At 39.8% G+C, this 22633-nt stretch overlaps 1 protein-coding gene across 3 annotated transcripts in view; it reads left to right on the top strand.

Annotated features, from left to right (window-relative positions):
- Window positions 1–22633, top strand: part of NR3C2 (nuclear receptor subfamily 3 group C member 2) — a 433501-nt gene that overhangs the window by 188857 nt on the left and 222011 nt on the right. For 2 of the 3 annotated variants that reach the window (XM_018061588.1, XM_013970502.2), the window contains exon 3: window positions 22265–22416. In XM_018061588.1, coding sequence (XP_017917077.1) covers window positions 22265–22416 — 152 coding nt within the window. The remainder of the gene's footprint in view (window positions 1–22264; window positions 22417–22633) is intronic. The other variant, XM_005691196.3, reaches the window with a different exon arrangement.

Here is a 22633-nt window from a genome sequence, read left to right as displayed (position 1 = left end):
TTCACGGGTGCATTTTCAGTCTTCCCAAGACATCGTCTGTAATCAGACCAGGATCTTCTGAAATTTTTATGCATTATTTAGCCAATCTGAATGCAAGCAGTTTTCAACTTATAAAATAAGTTATATCTCAAAACTTGATTCCGTAGGTCTTTTGGAGCATGTCCTTAAAGATAGTACCTTAACCATAATGTTAATCCATAGCATAGAGTTCCATTCTGAGATGCTAGGAATCTTTTTTTTCGTTTCCTTTTAGAAAATACACCTGGGCTCCCAGGAAGGTAATTTAGAGAATGACTGACGTTGTGGACTTTTATTTTATGAGGTTCTGTAGGTATAGAGGTGTTTCCTGCCTTCTCAAGTCTTGACCTTGCCAATAGGCTTTGGGTCACTAGGCAAGCCGCTGTCACAAAGCTCACAGGATTTGTAGCCTGAGTGCCGGGGTGGTAGGGAATGGCGGCAGGCTTCCAAAGGTGGGGATTATGCTAAATTCAGCTGCATTTGTAAAACTTTTATTTCCTGTTACTTGCTTGAACTTTATGGCCTAAATAAAAGAACACATGTGGTCTCGATGTCGATTAGTTAGAGGATGTTTTGACACTTTATTGTAAGATTTAAAATCATGTGGTATGCCTCGTATGCCTATGAGGACGACCCATAGCCACGATGATTCCAGGACACATTATTTTCCGTATAGCAATGATTGATATTGTTTTAATAGTCTTTAAATGTCTTCTTTGGGTATTCATTATTTTGCTTAATTTTACAACATGATAACAGACTAGAATTCTTTCAGAACTGAAATTTAAACTTTTAATATGAAAATATTCCATTTTGTAGGATTTTATGCTAATACTTATCAAAAAGTGAGGTGAATACTGATCTTTAAGTTTCTAGTAAGTATCTAATTCCCCTAAAATGTTTGATTATTAAAGAACAATCCAAAAACTATTATTAATGAATATTTTCATTCCTTTTAGAAATTGGATATTTACTTCTAAAGATCAAGTGAAACAAATTTCTTAGATAGTATTATCAAGTCAATCAACACATAGTAAATTACGATCAGTCTTTATCTTACTTGAAATAATGTATAAACACATGTAATTAGTTATTTTAACTAGAGTTAAAAATGGCTGTCAGTATCCTTGAAATTGTTTATAAAAGAGAAATTTATCACTGGGTTATGATATTAATGTTATAACTCAGCAGTAAGTCATTTCATGACATAAAAGAAATATAGTAACTCTTTACAATATTACCACTGTTTCTCTTGAACAAATAATAGGAAATTGTGGTACCCTTGTGAATGAATGGCATTTGTTTCTCAGGAACAGCCTATATTACTAATTGTGGGGAGAGGGGGTTGTCCATCCTTACCTGTTTTATCCCGTTACACATCCAGTCACAAAAGCGTTACCATACGGTGATCTTTCCTCTGGTTTGGGGTGAGGTTTGCTAGGACTGTACCTATTGTTAGGAAGGGGAAGTACTTGTCCCCATGTTACTGTAATGCCATTATTTGTTTAGCTCTCTAAAACTAGATCTTTTAAATTTTTTTCAACTGTGAGTAATAAGTGTAAACTCCCCTATCTTTGGACTCTCATTACTAGATTCTGGGTCAACTTCAGGATCTATAAAATGCACATCACAGGACCCGTTATGTCACAGTTGTGTGCATTTTAAAAACACCCCCAAAACACACAGTTAAATAGATCCAAGTTAATCAGAGCCCCCAATTACTAATTTGTATGCAGAATTTCAGTGGTTAACAGGAAATCACCAACCAAATAGCACCTCACTCCCGTGCGCTTCTTTCCCCCCTCCCTGTTCCCAGGTGAAACACATTAAGGCTCTCCTCAGATGTTTACAGTAAGGATTGTGAGGTTCTGAGTGAGGTGAAAATTTTCCATTGAGTTCGCTACACTCTGTTTATTTTAGGATGATTTTCATACTTGTTTAAGGAAAAAGTTTATGAATAAGAATCAAGTAGGACTGTGAAATCCCACAAACCAAATTATCCCATGTCCATTACAATCAGATTTTATATTATTAATATATAATGGTTTATTTAAATAAGCCTGTTGAAATACTTTCCCCTATTTTAGGGAGTATAAATTGAATTAGAAGTTTGTTCAGAATTGCTTGGATTCTGTTGACTTTTATAAAAATCCAGATTTTCTTCTTATTAGTTGTATGAATGGCTTGTAATTATTTTCATTTTAATTTTATATACGTAAGTACATTTTACATACATACATTACTTTAAGTATTTTATATTTTTCATATGGTTTTTGATATAAGGTTAGCATAATCTACTTTATAGCAACTTTAATCCCTCAAACTCCTGTGTGCTTCTATAATTTAAATCTTGAAAATAAAAGTGAACCAAATTTTTAACTTTATTTTAGAATTCACAAAATTATAATATTTTACAAACATGGTGGAAAATTCTTCTAACACATCCTTTTTTCTGCTTTTAACTTCTTACATTATCACTTTATCATTGATCTTTCCATTTAGTATGGCTATAATTATTTCAATAAACAAATAGTCTTCTTTGCCCAGAAGATAAACAGTGAACTTGAACACATATTTCAGAATTATGTTTCCCTCTGTCTCAGATCAATTCCTACCATTATTTTCCTTGGAAATACAGACTATGTCTGGGTAACTATCCTGACTAAACTTGTATATACCCACCCTTCTAGAACTCCAATAAATTATTTCCCCTTGTCTCTTTGGCCGTCTTGTCCATCTGTTCTTAACTGTAGTTCCCTTCAAACGCTTAACATATTTGGAAAGTTTATGCTACATGCTTTTATTTTTTTAGAGCTTTTCTCTCCTGATTTTCTTACCTGCATTAACTTGCCGTTTTTCCCGTGCACCGGCTTCCTCCTGCCTCTTGAGCATGTTGGCCTGTCTTTTGCTGCTTGTTGGTCTGGGCTGAGGGAGGGCAGGCAGGGCTCCAGTGCCCCTGGGGAAGCTGGGGAGGCTGCCTAGGTGAGGCAGACTTTGACACCACAGGGTTTACCTGTCCCAACACTGTGATGGACTTCCCAATGGCTCAGACAGAAAGGAATCTGCCTGCAATGGAGGAGACCCAGGTTCGATCCCTGTGCGGGGAAGAGCCCCTGGAGAAGGGCATGGCAACCCACTCCAGTATTCTTGCCTGGAGAATCCCATGGACAGAGGAGCCTGGAGGGCTATAGTCTGTGGGGTTGCAAAGAGTCAGACTTGACAGAGTGACTAACACTTCCACTTTCATGTAAGAATTAAAGATTTTAAAATTAAAAAAAAAAGAAAACTGAAAATAAAGAAAATGAAAAAAAAGAAAAACACATCTGTATTATGTTCCCTCTATTTGAAAATATTTTATATTAATGTTTACCAAAGAGATTGATAGAGTGTTTCAAGCTCTAGAAAGGGAATACGGATTCTGATTTTTTTTTTTTAAGATTTAAAATGTTTTATTTTTTATTTTTATTTTTTTTTAATTTTAAAATCTTTAATTCTTACAGGCGTTCCCAAACATGAACCCCCCTCCCACCTCCCTCCCCATAACATCTCTCTGGGTCATCCCCATGCACCAGCTCCAAGCATGCTGTATCCTGCATCAGACATAGACTGGCGATTCAATTCTTACATGATAGTATACATGTTAGAATGTCATTCTCCCAAATCATCCCACCCTCTCCCTCTCCCTCTGAGTCCAAAAGTCCATTATACACATCTGTGTCTCTTTCCCTGTCTTGCATACAGGGTCGTCATTGCCATCTTCCTAAATTCCATATATATGTGTTAGTATACTGTATTGGTGTTTTTCTTTCTGGCTTACTTCACTCTGTATAATCGGCTCCAGTTTCATCCATCTCATCAGAACTGATTCAAATGAATTCTTTTTAACGGCTGAGTAATACTCCATTGTGTATATGTACCACAGCTTTCTTATCCATTCATCTGCTGATGGACATCTAGGTTGTTTCCATGTCCTGGCTATTATAAACAGTGCTGCGATGAACATTGGGGTACATGTGTCTCTTTCAATTCTGGTTTCCTCGGTGTGTATGCCCAGAAGTGGGATTGCTGGGTCATAAGGTAGTTCTATTTGCAATTTTTTAAGGAATCTCCACACTGTTCTCCATAGTGGCTGTACTAGTTTGCATTCCCACCAACAGTGTAGGAGGGTTCCCTTTTCTCCACACCATCTCCAGCATTTATTGCTTGCAGATTTTTGGATCGCAGCCATTCTGACTGGTGTGAAGTGGTACCTCATTGTGGTTTTGATTTGCATTTCTCTAATAATGTGATGTTGAGCATCTTTTCATGTGTTTGTTAGCCATCCGTATGTCTTCTTTGGAGAAATGTCTATTTAGTTCTTTGGCCCATTTTTTGATTGGGTCGTTTATTTTTCTGGAATTGAGCTGCAGAAGTTGTTTGTATATTTTTGAGATTAGTTGTTTGTCAGTTGGATTCTGATTTTTAAATTTTTATTACAAACAGGTATTTATGGTCCAGTTTTGAAAGAGGATGTATGCAGTGTCCTTGAAATCAAGTTGGGACATCTAGCAATCCTAGTTCTATGGCACTGAGATAAAATATAGGAGGCTTAGTAAAGCTTATTTTAGGGAATTCCCTGTAATAGAGAAAGGCCACTCAGTGCCTCAGGCCTCTGATGATCAGTCATCAGGGTGGTATCACGGCCATCCGGCTGTTTCTCCTCCTCCAGCAGTAGTTGACATGGAGACATTTTTGAAGCAAGATAGATCTAAGCGACTTGTCCACTGCCTCTTGCCTTGTTGCTGTTAAAACTAGAGGAACGCCCTTCCTCAACATCACCACCTTTCATCACTATTTTTAGGCATTCTGAAATTTTTTTCACCAGCTCTGGTGGAACTACTTCTGACCACTAAACAATGTCATATTTGCTTTGATAGCAATGCCATTTGCCTCATTTTAAAAACCTGCTTCATCTTTTCTCAGATCCATTCCAAAAGCAAAAGCCTAACTTGATTTTTTAAACTTTTGGGAAATACTTCCGTGATTGCTTTTAAGAACATCAGGAAAATGATCAAAGTTATTTGGGGGCAAGTTAACAGTTTTCTTTCGTTAAATACAGATTTTCACAACCTTGGAAGATAATTAAATGGAGTATTAATGCCAACTGTAAAAATATGAGTACCTTTTATTTGAAGGACAACCACATTTCACTGAAAGCAAGAAAGACTTACATATTTACTTAAATTCCAAAGGCATTTTCTCACACACACCATGACTAAACAGTGAAAGTGTGTCTTTAAATCCTGATTCAGTACTCTTGGGGGCACTTTCTTTAATCTCACATCTCTCATCTCAGTTTTAAGAAGTAGAAGTTACACTGAGTTAACTGAATCTAGACTTTTCATTTTGATTTTTCTTGCGTTTGAGGAAGCACTCTTTCAAGCAAGCTTGATTTATTTTGTAAGAGTGAGGAAAATAATTTCACATGGACACAGAAGTTAATACATATATCAGTATTCCTCTGCTTTCCAGTAGAGATTTGTCCACTCCCCTGGCCACACCACCCTCATTCCTGTCCAAGAACATGACTTCAAATTGTGGGGATTTTAGTGGATTTTGAGAACTGGTCAAGGACTTAGAACAATGCTGGCATATGCTAGGTGCTTAGCAACGGTGTCAAGTGAATGAAAGGAGGGACGGATCAGCTGTTCAGCACCTTATTGCTCACAGCGCATGACCTCTGGGCTTGGAAAGAGACCTGGAGGTAATGAGGAAAGAAGGATAAGTGAGGTAGCTAGGGGAAAGGCTGGGTCCACTACTGGCAAATATCTAAATGACCCTTTCAGTGTAAATATTTAAGCACGTTTAGTGTTTGCATTGTTGTTTAGTTGCTAAGCATGTCTGACCCTTTTGTGACCCCATGGACTGTAACCCACCAGACTCCTTTGTCCTTGGGATTCTCCAGGCAAGAATACTGGGGTGGGTAGCCATCCCCTTCTCCAGGGGATCTTCCCAACCCAGGGATTGAACCCATGTCTCCTGCATTGGCAGGTGGATGCTTTACCGCTGAGCCACCAGGGAAGTGCTAACGTCTGTTCTATGAAGACCAAATATACTTACATCTCTGATGATGATAGTAGCTTTTTTCTCAAAGCCAAAATATGTACGATAGTGGGGTTAGGCAGAGGAAGTGAGACAGAAGACAGAGCTAGAAAGGAAAGGAAGAACAAGCAGGCTATTTGGTAGATATTTTTTCCTTTTTTTTTTTTTCCTTAGGGTTAAAGTAGCTTACAAGATATCTGAACAAAATGGTTGCTCATGAAATAAATAAATCATGCATTTTTATGTACCTTTGTTTTTTTATGTACCTCGTGGAGCAACATTGAGTTAGCACATGGGTACGTATGATCTTTGCTAGCCAAAAGGCAGCCTTTCTGAAACCTTGGGCATCACGTGTTTTTGGAGGGAGGCAATCAAAGAAACAGACCCAAACATCAAACCCTAAGAATAATAAATCCCCGAAGAAAGTACACAGGATTCTGTCATTGTTCTGTTCATGTTAGGTCAGGAAATGAGCATGCAGTTTTATTTGTTAACTTTTTAAAACTAGATTTCACCTGAAAAAAAGTAAAAGTGATGAAATTGATCAGAACAAAAATGAACAAAGTCTGACACAACATTTTTTTTTAAATTATAGCCAAAATTGCTGGGTTATATGATAATGGAAGGAAACTCAGTGGTCTGGGTGTGGAATAAGCAGTAAGCAATTGGAATAAGCAGTATTAAAGTTCACTTCAATACTTGCGTGTGTTACTTTGAAGACCTGAGACCACCAAGCTTAATAGAATGCTGTTGCCCACATAAGAGCAGATGATCATTTTATTGATTTGGAAATGCTGTACTGTGATAGACCCTAGTTTTATCATTAAAGCCTGTGGCAGAAATGTGTTAAATGAAACTGTAAGAAATGCCTGAATTGCAAGTAAAAAACATAGGAGCACAGCAATTTCACATGGGTTAATCCTGCAAACTGTGCTTGAGTGGGAGAAATTTGAAAGGGAGCTCTGTAGGGAACTTCAAGGCGAGCATAGGCAACTTTTGATGGAACAGTATAGCATTGATCCCTGGGTGCTGAAGACTGTGGGGGCGGGGTCGACGGGGCGCCTCTGAATTTCTTTGCAGACGCAGTCACCAAGTCTACTGACTAGTGCCCTATGCTGGCTCCAACTTAAAGCCTCTGTCATTTTCTTCCGAGGGCATTGCTAATGAAGAATACCTGCACAGCAGAAAATTCCTGCATGTTCAAGGGTACGTGCGTTCCTCTTGAGCTGTCTGTGCACACGTGCCTTCTTTTCAGAGCTTATCAGTGAGGTCGGTCATTTCCCTGATCAGCATTTGGCAGCTCTGACCAAACCTCTCTTTGTGGTGCTATCTACAGACAGGAGCAGCCCCTAGTCACCCTGCCTTCAAGCAGAATGAGGACAGAGTGGCTCTTTTTGTGTGTGGTTAGACCTAGGCTCCCATGAAGAAAACCCTCGTAACTAGAAAAATTCATTAGTGTTTTGGAAAGGGACATATTTTTTTTTGCCTGTTAAAAGCTAAGGTATGAATGGGAAGGATTTTTTTTTTTCCTGATAGATTCCTTATACCTTTATTGAAAGGTCATTTCAGGTATTAAGCTTATCTGAATGCAGTGATGTCATTTCACAATTATAGAATTAACCCTAAGAAAATAAGCTTATTATTTGGGATTTATTTTTCATTTTTTCCCCTTAACTCTCAAATGATGATACCTCATTGATTATTCAGACACTGAGATGGTAAAGAAGGAATTTATTTGATTCAGTTGATATAAGCATTTCTTCAGACGTTTGATGTTGTACTAAGATGCTGTTTTCGAACTCAGGATTATCAAAGCGGAAAGGTGGGTAGGAGGGATGAATTAGGAGATGGAGATTAATATATATACATTACTGTTTATAAAATAGATAAAAACAAAGGACCTACTGTATAGCACAGGGAACTCAATATTCTATAATAACCTATATGGGAAAAGAGTCTGAAGAAGAATGGATATATGAATATGTATATCTGAATCGATTACCTTGCTCTACACCTGAAAATAACACAACATTGTAAATCAAAATGAAACAAAAATTGTAAATCATATAAAATAAAAATTAAATATAAAAAAGATGCTATTTTTAATATTTCAAGGGTGATAACGCTGCTCAAAATCAGATATTGAGTAGATTTGAAGTAAATATGGCATGGTGCCCCGTCAGGAAAAGTGCTAGAATATTGTCGTTAATTTATAGATTTTGCAATGAGCTTCTCTAAATCGGTCGCATGTAAGTTGTTGAAATAATGAAGGCTACCTCTCTATCCCATGTGAGAATCCTGAGTATGAGGCAGGTAGCATACAAGGTGCCGTTTGCAAAACCTCTGTGAACTTACATATGAGTCTTCGCAGCGGTCAGAGAGCAGTACCAGTGGCGATGAAAATGATTATGTCTAGAATTGAAGGCAACTCAGAGAAAAAGCAGCTGGAGTTGTGGACTCATTACTTAAATTTATAAAAAGAAGCCATATTCTGTTGCTCAGAAAGGCCACAATGAAGCATGTTTTTCCATCAACTTCTTGCAACTGTGATAAGCATACTGAACTCAGTAATATCTAACTGACTCAGGCTCAGGACCCATAGCTCGGCCCAGTGCCCATCAGAGCTCAGTGTCTCAGGCCGCTGCAATAGCCTCTAAGTCCGTGTCTTAGCGAAATTCAGGGAAAAAACTTACATCAGGTTTAATATTTATGGTGTGTTTGTTTTCTCACAATTTTTATTTCTGTTTGCTTTTTCAGTTTAATTTCTATTTTATATTGGAGGCTAGTTGAATTACGGTGTTGGATCAGTTTCAGGTGTACAGAAAGGGATTCAGTTGTATGTAAACATATATTCATCCTCTTTCAGATTCTTTTCCCGTATAGATTGCTACAGAATATTGAATATAGTTCCCTGTGCTATACAGTAGGTCCCTGTTGGTTATCTGTTGTTATATATACAGCATATAGTTAATTCCAACCTCCTTATTTATCCCTCCCCTTTGGTAACCATAAGTTTGTTTTCTAAGTCTGCGAGACTGTTTCTGTTTATAGTATGTTTCAAAAGCAAAGTCATGTCATTACAAACAGTCAAGCAAGCAGTTTGTGATAATCTTCTTAAAATAATAACTTTACACTCAAGCAAGTATTTGAAGGTAATCTCCTTCAAACATACTTTATAAAGTACTGACCCATTGATTGTGTGATTAGCTCATGATTCCTTCTGTGGGGATTCTCAATACATTTACTAACTTATAATGTAAATAAACACACATGCCAGTGACTACAGAGGCAAAATAAAATGTGGACGCATTCTTTAGCACATATGGTCATTGTATTAGCAACCACTGATTGGCATATATATGCTCAATAAGTGTTTCTGGAGATGATTTGGTGTTAGAGCTTTAGAGACTTATGTGCAAGTTACCAGGTAGTAGTTTTATGAGAAAAACAGTTTCCCTAAATGTGGAAACTTCTTAGCAGAGAAGATGAAGATTCTCTTTTGCAAGGCTTATATGTGTATCTTACATACGCAGGAAAAACCACCATCACTAAGGTCAACAGTGACCACATCCCAGCTGTCCACCTTTAGTCTTGTTCCCTTGACGGCATCAAACACTGTTGGTCCACCCTTCTTGATCTCCTCCCTTTGATTCCAAGACGCTGCATCCTCTTCTTCCTGCCTCTTTGGTCTTCCTTCCTCAGGTTTGTTAGCAAATTCTTTCCCTGCCTAACCAGAAATGTATTTTCTGCAGGTTTCCATCTGTGCCTTCTTTTCTCCTAATTTCACCTTTTGCCTGGGTGACTTCATTCATTGTTCCATGAATAAAATCTAGAGTTCCCAATCTCAAAAAGTCACTACCTCTTTAGTACGTCCTAACCTTTCTCTTCTTCAACTGCTTCCTCCATTCAGTGGTCCTTAGTTTTCTTCCAATTTATCAGCCCTTTTGGCTGCCATTGTCTGTATTGAACATATTAAAGTTGTCGTCAGTCAGTTAGTGTCTGTCAGTGTGGTAGATCTCTGTACCCATCTCTCTTTATTTTCCATGTCACTATTTTAGTTGTCTACCAGGTGTTTCAATTCATGATCCTAGAACCATCTCTAGCTACTGAATCTGGTCTTAGAGACGCATGATTTGGGCCTTTCTCCACATTTGTCAGGGTATAACTATAACTCAAGTTCTGGATTTCAGTGCATTTGTCCTTGTTTGGACTTTTTTCTTGGTCTAGCTCATTTTCACCTTGCCCAGTTTCTTCATGAAATTTTCCTTCAACCCAACTGCAAGTTATTGGACTCTCTGTGGATTATGATTTCTTTTCAAGCCATGCAAAGTGAAAGTCGCTCAGTCATGTATAACTCTTTGCTACCCCATGGACAGTCGTGAAATTCTCTAGGCCACAGTACTGGAGTGGGTAGCCTTTCCCTTCTTCAGGGGATCTTCCCAATCCAGGGATCAAACCAAGGTCTCCCACATTGCAGGTGGATTCTTTACCAGCTGAGCCACAAGGGAAACCCAAGAATACTGGGGTGGGTAGCCTATCCCTTCTCCAGGGGATCTTCCTGATGCATGGATCAAACCAAGGTCTCCTGCATTGCAGGTAGATTCTTTACCAGCTGAGCTATCACGGAAGCCCTTCTTAAGCTATGGATGACTGCTATTACGCAGTGACTTTAATATTTACCAGTCTCCAGGTCTTACCTAGAGTGTAAATTTGTTGAGAATAAAAGCCATTTGCTATCTTTGTGTTCTCAGAAGTACTTTCACATAGCTTTTGTTTAGTAAAAAAAAATCATTTGAATAAAATGATTCATTAACTGTACAGTGGCCAGTAATTGCACTTGATCATTTGTTTTGTTAAAACATACATTTTCAGCTAGATTTAAATGTTTGCCCTATTTCCCAAAAAATAGATTTTGCATATTTTGATCAAATGTGAATTTGTTTACCCATAATTGAAGGATAAAAAGTCACTTGAATGCCCTTCTAGCATAGATTCTTATCTTTAAAATGAAATTTTGCACATATTAGGGTGGGCTTAAGCTTCCTATAATCCAATATATTCTTGCCTTTTTCTTCCTTTTAGATCTCTACCAAAATACTTCCCTGCCGTGCTGAAGCTACCCTCTGTTGATTATTATTTTAAATCTTTTAAGGGAAAATTACATTCACGTAAATGAAATTTAGTGTGTAGAAAATACTTACCTTATTAAACAGAGCCACTGTAATGAATGTTACTAATGGTGTAAGCTGTTGTGAAAACAAACAAAAGTAGATTGAAAAGACTAATCAGCCATTGTTGTGCTTTACATTTTCTTTTCCAGACTATTCATATCCTTAAAGTTTCCATATGAGGTAGCTGTATGGTAACTGTATCTGTAAATTTTATTTATGTACCTGAGATTGAAAGATGTGAACCAATTATTTAATTCCTGTCTATGATACACTTTGTGGTACACTTTATGGTACATTAAGAAGCAGAGACATTACTTTGTCAACAAAGGTCCGTCTAGTCAAGGCTATGGTTTTTCCAGTAGTTGTGTATGGTTGTGAGAGGTGGACTATAAAGAATGCTGAACTCAGAAGAGTTGATGCTTTTGAACCGTGGTGTTGGAGAAGACTCTTGAGAGTCCCTTGAACTGCAGGGAGATCCACCAGTCCACCCTAAAGGAGATCAGCCCTGGGTGTTCATTGGAAGGACTGATGTTGAAGCTTGCAACTCCAATATTTTGGCTACTTGATGTAAAGAGCTGACTCTTTTGAAAAGACCCTGATGTTGGGAAAGATTGAAGGCAGGAGGAGAAAGGGACGACAGAGGATGAGATGGTTGGATGGCATCACCAACTCAATGAACATGAGTTTGGGTGAACTCCAGGAGTTGGTGATGGACAGGGAGGCCTGGTGTGCTCTGGTTCATGGGATTGCAAAGAGTCAGACATGACTGAGTAGCTGAACTGATATGAATACACTATGAATAGCATCTTAAGAGAAGGAATCTTATTTAGTGATGAATCGTCTCCTGAGACATTAATGATCTTATTGTCAAAAATGAAACCATTAAAGAAAATAGACCACAAGAATCACTCCCAAACATTCCTCCTAAATAATGGGAAAACTACAATGAGATACCTCAGGTTAAAAATTGTGACTCAAAATATATGTTTATTAAAACGAAAGGAAATAGCAAAAAAAGTGGGGTTTTTGCCTGATTTGTGTGTAGATGAAAATAGGGATTTTAGTAAACAAGTTATTTAGAGTTGATTTGTTTTTGAAATGTATTTTTTGTATACTGAGTGTTCTCCAGATTCTTAAATTTATTTTTCTTTATATAAAAAAGTATATGTTTGAATCTCAATAATTGTTTATCCTAACAACCTTATGGGGCTGTTCCCAGTTACATGTACAGGAAGAGAGGAGCCAGAATTTTTTAAACGGATGCTTGAGTCTGTATTCACACAGGACACTGCCTGTACAGTAAATAATCAATATGGTTATTGTTGTACCATTCTCTTACGCTGTATGTTTAAAAGCCTTTTTGTCCTGCTGCTAACCAGTGTTATGCATGCTTGTATAAATTTACAGCATAACAGAAAATCACAATACAGAAGAGTCGAGCTGTCTGTAGTTCTGTTACTGTGCCAGTCAATAGTCAGTTTAGTTCAGTCACTCAGTCGTGTCCGACTGTTGTGACCCCATGGCCTGCAGTATGCCAGGCCTCCCTGTCCATCACTAACTCCCGGAGATTACTCAAATTCATCCCATTGAGTCGGCGATGCCATCCAACCATCTCATCCTCTGTCGTCCCCTTCTCCTCCTGCCCTCAGTCTTTCCCAGCATCAGGGTCTTTTCAGATGAATCAGCTCTTCACGTCAGGTGGCCAAAGGATTGGAGTTTCAGCTTCAACATCAGTCCTTCCAATGAACACCCAGGACTGATCTCCTTTAGGAAGGGCTGGTTGGATCTGCTTGCAGGCCAAGGGACTCTCAAGAGTCTTCTCCAACACCACAGTTCAAAAGCATCAATTCTTCGGCGCTCAGCTTTCCTTATAGTCCAACTCTCACATCCATGCATGACTACTGGAAAAACCATTGCTTTGACTAGATGGACCTTTATTGGCAAAGTAATAATGTCTCTGTAATACCGATTCATACTGGCCAGAATTTAAATATCACTAAATGTGTGACAATGTTATAAGTGCTCTTGAGTATACTGATTAATTTAGCCATAGAAAAGAATGAAATAATGCCATTTGCAGCAACATAGATAGATAGAGCTAGAGATTATCATATGAAATGAAGTGAATCAGAGAAAAACAAATACCATATGATAGCATGTATATGTGGAATCTAAAATATGGCACAGATGAACTGATTTATGAAACAGAAATAGACTCACAGACCTATAAAACAAATGTACGATTACCAGGGGCAAAGGGGGTGAGGGAAGGACAAATTAGAAGTTTGGGATTAGCAGATACAAACTAGTATGTGCAAACTAAACAACAAGGTCCTAATGTATAGCACAGAGAACTATATTCATTATCATGTAATAAAAACCATGATGGAAAAGGAAATACTTTGATGAAAATACTTTCTATTTTTTTACAATAAAAATTGGATTCCTAAAAAAATATGTATACACACACACACATATACACACACACACATATATATATATATATATGTTTGTTTTGAGTCATTTAATCTATAAGAACCCTATAAGGTACAACTTGTTATCACTGCTTATCAAATGACAGAACTGGCCCAGAATGGTTAAGTAACCTGATATGCTTGCTCGCAGTTTTTTCTGTGGGTAGATTATCATTTGATATTATTGCTATTGTATTATTTACAAAAATAGGAACAGAACATACTGATGCTGTTTTACCATGGTCAGGTCCAAAACAAACTCCCCTGAACCACCAAAACTGCTCTTCACTCCACTATGTAAATATAAGTAGCACCAGCATATAATTTTTCTGCAAGTCTGGTCAGTACCATCTACTTTAAGAATGAAAAGGCCATTTCTCACTGTCTTCACTCCTTTAAGCTGAATCCAAGCTGTTATCATCTCCTGCCTGGATAATTGCCGGAGTCGTCGTAGCTGGTCTCCCCGCTTCCAACATCACCCACTCCTGTAGTCCATTCTCCAGGCAGCAGCCAAAGTCTGATTTTTAAATGTCACTCAGATCATGTTACCCTTCTGCTTAAAACATCTCAATATTCACATCCCTCGTGACGGTGCTGAAAATAGCACCCTGAGTCATCGTCACAGCCCTGGAGACCCGTGTGGTCCCTCTCTGTCCTCCTGGGCCCACTCCTGCCTCCTCCCATCTCCCTGCCTCCTTGCAGCCACGTTTCCATCTCTAGACCATGTCATGCTCATTCCTACCTCCGGGACTTTACACTTTCGCTTCCCTTCTTTGTCACCTTTGCACAGTTGGCTCCTGTGTCCTTTCAGTCTCCCCAAAGCAGCCTTCGCAGGCTACCTTTCTAAAGAATCCTAACCCTCCAGTGCCCCATCCAGTCTTGACCTCTGTCATTTTCTTCAAAGCACTTACCACTATCTGAATTTATTTCCTTATTTCTGTATTGCCTTTTTCTCCTACTGTGGTAAAAACTCCATGCGAATAGGAATTTTCTCATTCATCCGAGTGCCTAAAAAAGGAGGAGCATGTCAGGCTTTCAATGAATAGCTCAATTAATGAACAATTTAGACACCAGCAATAGAAGGATGTTTCCTGAAGTATTATTTGCATATGCCTCCGAATTCTCACTTTGCTCTAGGTTGCTGAATGAATGCTTGAATTGATTGCACATGGAAAGAAACTTTTCAGCAGCTAGGGATGTGGGTAAAAGCATCTATCTGATTAAATGAAAGTACAAAAGACAGGTTTGCTAAATTCTTACTGAGTGGGCTTCAGAAATGAGACAGAGTGTTCTTGTTGTATGAAGAATTCTGGTCACTGAATAGTGGGCCAATCACTGCAGTATTGTTCGGTAATTGTTCTGAAGATGGGGAAACAACACGGTGGTTCCTGGGAAAGCAGAACGTGGTGCATTAGCATTCACAGCCAGATCCTCCAGTTATATTTTGATCAGTAAAAGTTCCTTTTTCTTGCACAGCTTCTTATTGCTTCTCCCTAAACGTCCAGCCATTTGGGGAAGAAAGCTAGCCCAGTAAGTGTTTTTAATGATGGGTTAGTATAGCCCCTTCCAGTTGTCACAAAAATCAGCATGAACCTTGGATTAACCTCTTCAACTCTTCACCGAATCATTAGAACTGTTCTATTTGGTACTGAAAATACTTGGATCTTACTTTTGTTTCCCAAAGAGAGACACTTGTCTTTACAAGTGGAAATACAATGCTCACTCATTTCTGCTTTAATGATACTTTAACGTATGTGTTCAGTCCTATGAACTACCTTTGTCTGATTATAAAATTCTTTCTGAGAACAATATTTCTTTGATTACCAAGACCAAAAATGACCGGGTTGGGAAAATTTTCCCAACTCTTTAATATTAAAATGGTTTTTAGCAGGTGGAGTACCATTTGAGTACATACATGTCTACAGAAATTTCAAGCAAAATCAGCATAGCACTCATATGGCTGCAAGTAAGATTTTAAGTGCCATAGGATTAGCTATTCTAGAAAGAGTAAGTTTTTACATGTAGACGTTTTTCTGCTGAACCAGAGCAAAGAATGGCTATGTATAGGACACTGTCTATAATTTGAACTTGAAGTCCATTTTTTGGATAAAACTTTATTATGACAGGCTGTTCCATTTATCTTTTGTGCTCATCTTTATCTTAAAAGGATATCTTAAAAAAGATCTTAGAGATCAGCTATTCAACCTTTTTTATGGTGAGAAGTATAGCCCGAAGAGGAAAGGCGGCTTTGTTAAGGTTTTAGCAGTTAGCGGCTAAGCTGAACTGAGAACAGGAGGCTTTCTTGCTAAGTCCCTGTTCCTGCCTCTACCCCTGTATGTTTGGGGCTCACATCCAATGAAGATGTTTAGCTGTAATAAGATGTTAATGTCTTGTGCATACTATAAAGAAATTCTGACGTTCAGAGTCACTCAGTGAGCTTTGTGTTCTGATAAAAACTTCCTCTCCTCCCTGTCCCCACTTACAAAATGTGGTAATGCGTTTCTTAAAACTGGATGGATACCCTCCCAACCATGTACCATCTTTCAGTTTCAGAGATATCACATGATAGGATGTCAGTGGAGATAGGAGTTTTCCTGACCCGTCCACCCATTATGGCCTGTCTTATGTGTTAATATTGCACTTGGTTGTGGGATGGCTTGCTGAGCTTTTGAGGATAGTCTGTCTCCCTGGATGCCTTTTTCCCTGCTCTGTGCAAAGCTAAATGAACCATAGGGGAATTGAACCTATAACCTTGGCCTCATTAATTTACCTGCTGTAAAAAATCTCCTTTTGGAAATTTATGTTCTGCTGTGATGAGATTAAGGGTGTGATTTCATTCATTCAATAAGCAGTCTCAGCATGACACTAATGGCAGCATAGAGAGGACAAGGTCTTTGCCCTCGAGGGTTTAAGATGAGTGCTCCAATCAAGAGTGTCAGGGCAGAAGTGATGACCGCTGAGGCAGGGGGATTAGCAAAATGCAAAAGCAAATCATGAGAACAGAGAGGGGTGTGTCCTGCCGGGAGAACATCAGGGACCCTTGAAGGATGGTCGGGTTTTCCAGGAGTTGGACTGGGGGTGGGTATACAGATGGTGGTGCCCAAGCCCGTGGATGGGGAGATTGCAGTGTGGAGAGCACAAGCGTGAGAGGACCTGCAGGAGAAGGCAGAGTCACACAAGCGTTATCGTGTATGGTGGTATTGGGCACAGGCATGATGGAATATTTCTAACCTGGAAAGAATCAGAGCTCTGTAACAGGAAGTGTCATTTGTCAGCCACCATAGAATGAACTGGAAGGGAGGCTGGGGTTGAGGGAGAACCCTGAGGAAGTGATGAGGGTCCAAAGCGGGCTTCCCAACAGGGTGCGGGGAAGTGATGGAAGTGGGTCAAGGCTGGACCAGCAGGGCTTGGTAACTGAGCAGATGTGATAGTGGATGTTTCACCCTGGGTGCCTAGCAGATGGCAGCATCCTTCCTGAAGCCAGAAGAAGACAAAGGTAGGGCAGTTTTGTAAAGGAAGTGGACACATAAAGTTGGCACATCGGGGAGAAGTTGGAGTTGAATGTAAAAATTCAGGAATCGTTCATTAGGAGAGCTGTCTGAGCTGGGATAAGTAGATGAGATCATCGAGATAAACTGTAGAAATGAGAAGAATGGCTCAGACGGTAAAGCGTCTGCCTACAATGTGGGAGACCCGGGTTCGATCCTTGGGTTGGGAAGATCCTCTGGAGAAGGAAATGGCAACCCACTCCAGTATTCTTGCCTGGAAAATCCCATGGATGATGGAGCCTGGTAGGCTACAATCTATGGGGTTGCAAAGAGTCGGACACGACTAAGCGACTTCACCTTCACCTTCAAAGGTAGAACACTGAAGAAAATCTACACTGGTGATCAAGACAGTGAGAAAAGAGCCTCAGAAATAGAGAGTGAGCTCAGTAGACCATTACAGACACCGAAGAAGCAGAGCACCACCGAGAGGTATGTGGAGGCCCTCTTGTAGTTGAGAGATGTCAGCAGACAAGAAGGGAAAATAACCCAGGTTTGCTTTAATTCTGTCATTGGCCAAATTATTGTTTTAATTAGGATTCATAATGCATCTTTTTGATGCTTCTCTTTGATTTTATCTTAATTCAGTTCCACTATATACTTTTCTCGAGAGAGCTAAGAACCAGGCACATTCTTGTATGTAAGGAGTGCAGTAGGAGTTCAAAACTGATGATGGTTGTGAAAAGGCCAGTCATCTTAGACCACTCATTTATCCCAAGTGTTAAGCAGGAGCCTTATATGTACCGAGGACTGTGCCATGCCCTGGGGACACAGTGGCAGAGAACCACAGACACAGATCCAGGCCCCTGTTGAGTTTGCCTTCTTGTGTGAGTGAAGCAAAATAAAGAGGAAAATAAGCAGACCAAAGAAGGGAAATAGACAACATGTTCAGTGGTGACGTGTGCTAGGGAGAAAGTAAAGCCAAAGAGCAAGGGGGTCCAGAAGAACAAGTGATTTCAGTAGAGAGGTCAGGGAAGGACTGATTGAGGAAATAACATTTGGATGAAACCCTGAAGAAGCAGGGGACATACATATCTAGGTGAACAGAGGACAACATGTGCAAAGGCCCTGAGGTGGGTGCATGCCCAGTGTGTTTGAGGTCTGGCAAGGAGACCAGTGATCCTGAAGGACAGCAGTCATGTGAGAAAGGTTAGTAAAGTTATAGGAACCATACCGGGGCCCTGTGGTCATAGGTTGACCCTGACTTTTCCTCCGAGTATAAGGGAAAGCCCTTGGATGAGCAAAGAAATAAATAAGAATCATTCTGGCTATAGGAGAAGGAGGGGGACAAGGACAGACAGGAAGATCAGTGAGCAGGCTTCTGCACATCCCAGGAAGAGGTGTTGGTGGCATGGACTAGAGTGGTCCCAGAGGAGCTGTGGGAAGTGATCCAAATATGTATGCTTTCTGAGGGTAAAGAGGAATAACAGATTGAGAAAGAAAACGGAGGTAAAGAGTCAGGGATGAGTCCAAGTTGCTGTATTGGTCTGCTAGGGCTGCATAATAAAGCACCCCCATTGGGTAGCTGAAATAAGAGAAATGTGGCCTTTCATGGTTCTGTAGGCTTGGCCATGCTCAACGTGTAGGCTGAGTTGGTTCCTTCTGAAGGCTGTAGGGGAGAATCTGTTTCATCCCTCTCTCCTAGCTTCTGGTGGTTTGTTGGCCTTCCTTGGCTTATAAGAGTATCACTGCCTTCATCTTCGCATAGCATTGTGCCTGTGTGTGTCTGTGCCCCAATGTCCTCTTTCTAATAAGAACAATCAATCAAACTGGATTAGGGGCCCACCTTCTCCAGAAGGACCCCGTCTCAACCAATTATGTCTGCTGTGGCCATATTCCCAAATAAGATTCCACTAAATCCAAATAAGATTTAGTTTTAGGTGAAAAACTAAAAATAAGATTACCATGCAATCTAGCAATCCCACTCCTGGGCGTAAATCCAGACAAAACTGTAATTCGAAAGGTGTTTTGTACCCTCATGTTCATAGCAGCACTGCTTATGAAAGCCAAGACATGGAAGCAGCAACCTGAATGCCAGCTGAGAGATGAATGGATAAAGAAGTTGTGGTACATATATGCAGTGGTATACTGCTCAGCTATAAAAAAGAACAGACTAATGCTTTTGTGGTAACATGGATGCAAGTAGGGATTATCATCCTCAATGAAGTAAGTCAGAAAGAGAAAGACAAATACCACATGATACCACTTATATGTGTAACCTAAAGCATGACAAAAAATGAACCCATCTACAAAACAGACACCAGCTCACAAACATGGAGGATAGACTTGTGGTTTGAGGGGGCTAGGGAAAGGATGAGGAGAAGGCAATGGCACCCCACTCCAGTACTCTTGCCTGGAAAATCCCATGGATGGAGGACCCTGGTGGGCTGCAGTCCATGGGGTCGCTAAGAGTCGGGCACAGCTGAGCGACTTCACTTTCACTTTTCACTTTGATGCATTGGAGAAGGAAATGGCAACCCACTCCAGTGTTCTTGCCTGGAGAATCCCAGGGACAGAGGAGCCTAGTGGGCTGCCGTCTATGGGGTCGTACAGAGTTGGACACGACTGAAGCGACTTAGCAGCAGCAGGGAAAGGATGAACTGTTAATGTGGGGTTAGCAGATGTCAAGATCACATGTAGAATGGAAAAACAACAAGGTCCTTCTGAATAGCACAGGGAATGGTATTCAATATCCTGAGATAAACCGTAGTGGAAAAGAATATATATACGTGTATAACTGAGTCTCTTTGGTGTTCAGCAAGTTAACACAACATTGTAAACCGACTGTACTTCAATTTTTTAAAAAAGATTGCCCTCTGATGCCCTAGGGGCCAGGACTTCAACTTACGGATTTGGGGTGGGCAGGGAAGTCCATAGCAGTTGCCAAGAAATTGTGTTTGGAGAGAAGAGGAGAGTTCCAAAGACTAAAGTTAAGAGGCTTTTAAGTTTGAGGACCCAGACCAAAGTTCACGAAAGTGTTCAGTGCAAATCCCACGTATGCTTGCAGTTGTGGAAAAGCACTTGCATGCTAGTGATGACTTTTAAGCTATATTCTCATTGTTCATGGCTTCCTGGTACTTCCCTGTGCAGCATAGGAAAGTCAGACAGGGTATGGATTGAGCTTTACTGGCTAATATGCCAAAGAATTTATTGGTGCTGAAATGGAATGTTTTGAATGTCATAAAGAAGTCAAAGGACACTAATAAAAATAATAAAGAGCACTTTTCTCAGAAGGAGAAACAACTTTGGAGAACATCATCTCAGCCCTTGATTTAAGAAGTCATTTTCTAAAAAGTCCGTCATGCTGCAGTGCCTGAGCAGTGGCAGTTTGCTCCTTCATCTGTTTTTGATGAGAATGTACTTAAAACACATAAAATCATTTTTTAAAAAAAATCATCAAGGCAATAGTACCAAGTTTTAGCTAATTCAGAAAATAGAGAAATTATCATGGTAACTTAACCATTCTAGCCTTTTGATATGTTTTCTTTGAGTCTTTTTTTCATGTTCCTGCTGTTTAACATAGAGACAAAAGCTTGGATAGCAAGGTGATGGTAGTGACACGCAACAGATCTACCCAACATTTCCTCAGCATGTCCAGCTCAAATTTCTCTCGCCTTGCAGCTCATATTGCGCATTCTGCCTCCTCTGCCCCTTTTTTGTCTGGCCAAGGTCTAATCATCCTTCAGAACTCAGAAGGCTTTGGGGAAGCCTTCTGACTGGTGTATTCCCACCCTTACTGGTATGGAAAGCTGTGCCGCCATATTACCCCACACCTAAGCACATACCATAATACTCCACGCCTTCACCAGCTTTGATGACAGGAGCTGGGCAGTTCATTTATTTCCTCGGGACCTTTCGCAGGACCTGTGGGTAGATATTCAATAAATGCATGTAGACCAGGAAAGGAAAAATTACCTGCCTGGTCCACATCTGCCACTGAGCCATGAGACCTTATTAGAATTTAAAATTGTTTTTTTCAGATTGTGCCATAAACCAGTACAGGAATATGTAATATATCTTGAGAAGCGTCTCCTTAAAAAGTATTCCATGTATACTGTTGCTTCAGGGGTTAAATTTATCCCTCAAAACGGAATCCTTCAGTTTGTAACCATGAAAGTCACCTTAGATAGTTACATATGTGGCTTGTTTTTAGTGTTGACTGTGTCCCTTCCCGGGTGGCGCTAGTGGTAAAGAACCCGCCTGCCAACGCAGGAGACGTAAGAGATGTGGGTTCGATCCCTGGGTCAGGAAGATCCTCTGGAGGAGCACATGGCAACCACTCCAGTATTCTTGCCTGGAGAATCCCATGGATGGAGGAATCTGGGGCGGGGGGAGGGGGGATGCTCTACAGTCCATAGGGTCGTAAAAAATCAGGCACAGCTGAAGCGACTTAGCACACACACATGTCTCTTTAAATCAGTAAACACAATGAACTGAATTGAACATGCCTAGGTAAGTTAACATGGAAAAAATGCAGGAGCTTAGAGGGTGAAATTGCTGGCAATAGAGATAAGAATTAATTTTAATTTGTGCAATGTTTTGGAGAGGGGAGAGTTTCTCACCTAGCATAATTGAGATACAATCTGAGGCCAAGTGAATAGAGTTGAGAAGTATTGCAATAGTCCTTCGACGCCAAAAATACTTTCATGATGACTTGGTTCAAGATTTCTCTCCTCCCTGTTCGCCTAGAATGCAAATAATATTTTTGGTACGCAGTCTCAAAATTAGGAGAAGGAAGAAAAAGTTTACATGAGATTGTTTATGGTTTCCTAGTACTGAGAAGAGGCTTTGCTATAGGGGATTCTTGATACATTACTCCTCTTAGGAAGGTTTTGGCTTCATTTCCTATGTGGTATGGGACCTTATTGAATTTATTGATGAAACCAAGATGAATGACAGATATTGAGCTGAGCTGTACAGCATGTCAAATGTGCCACTGCAGTGTAGTTACTTAAATCTTGATTTCTTTCCCCAGCTCTACTTTACGAAGTGTTTCTACTGGATCCTCAAGACCTTCCAAAATATGTTTGGTGTGTGGGGATGAGGCGTCAGGATGTCATTATGGGGTAGTAACCTGTGGCAGCTGCAAAGTGTTCTTCAAAAGAGCAGTGGAAGGTAAATGTTCATGTGGGTGTTCCTTTTACACATTTTTCTCCTAGTGTATAGTTTACTTGCACAGTTAACTCTATAGCATTATTGAGAAATAATCAAAATGTTTTTAGATATAATCTGTCAGTGAAAAATAATCACAACACCTTGCCTAAAAATCACTTGGAGATTTTTCACTGAACAATATTTAATGGCCAAAATTTGAAATTGTGAATTGGAAACAACCAGTCAGAAA

Source organism: Capra hircus, chromosome 17 (assembly GCF_001704415.2).
Source record: "Capra hircus breed San Clemente chromosome 17, ASM170441v1, whole genome shotgun sequence".
NCBI classification, from domain to species: Eukaryota; Metazoa; Chordata; class Mammalia; order Artiodactyla; family Bovidae; genus Capra; species Capra hircus.
The sequence above is the reverse complement of the archived record's forward strand: the minus strand, read 5'-3'. Positions and strand labels throughout refer to the sequence as shown.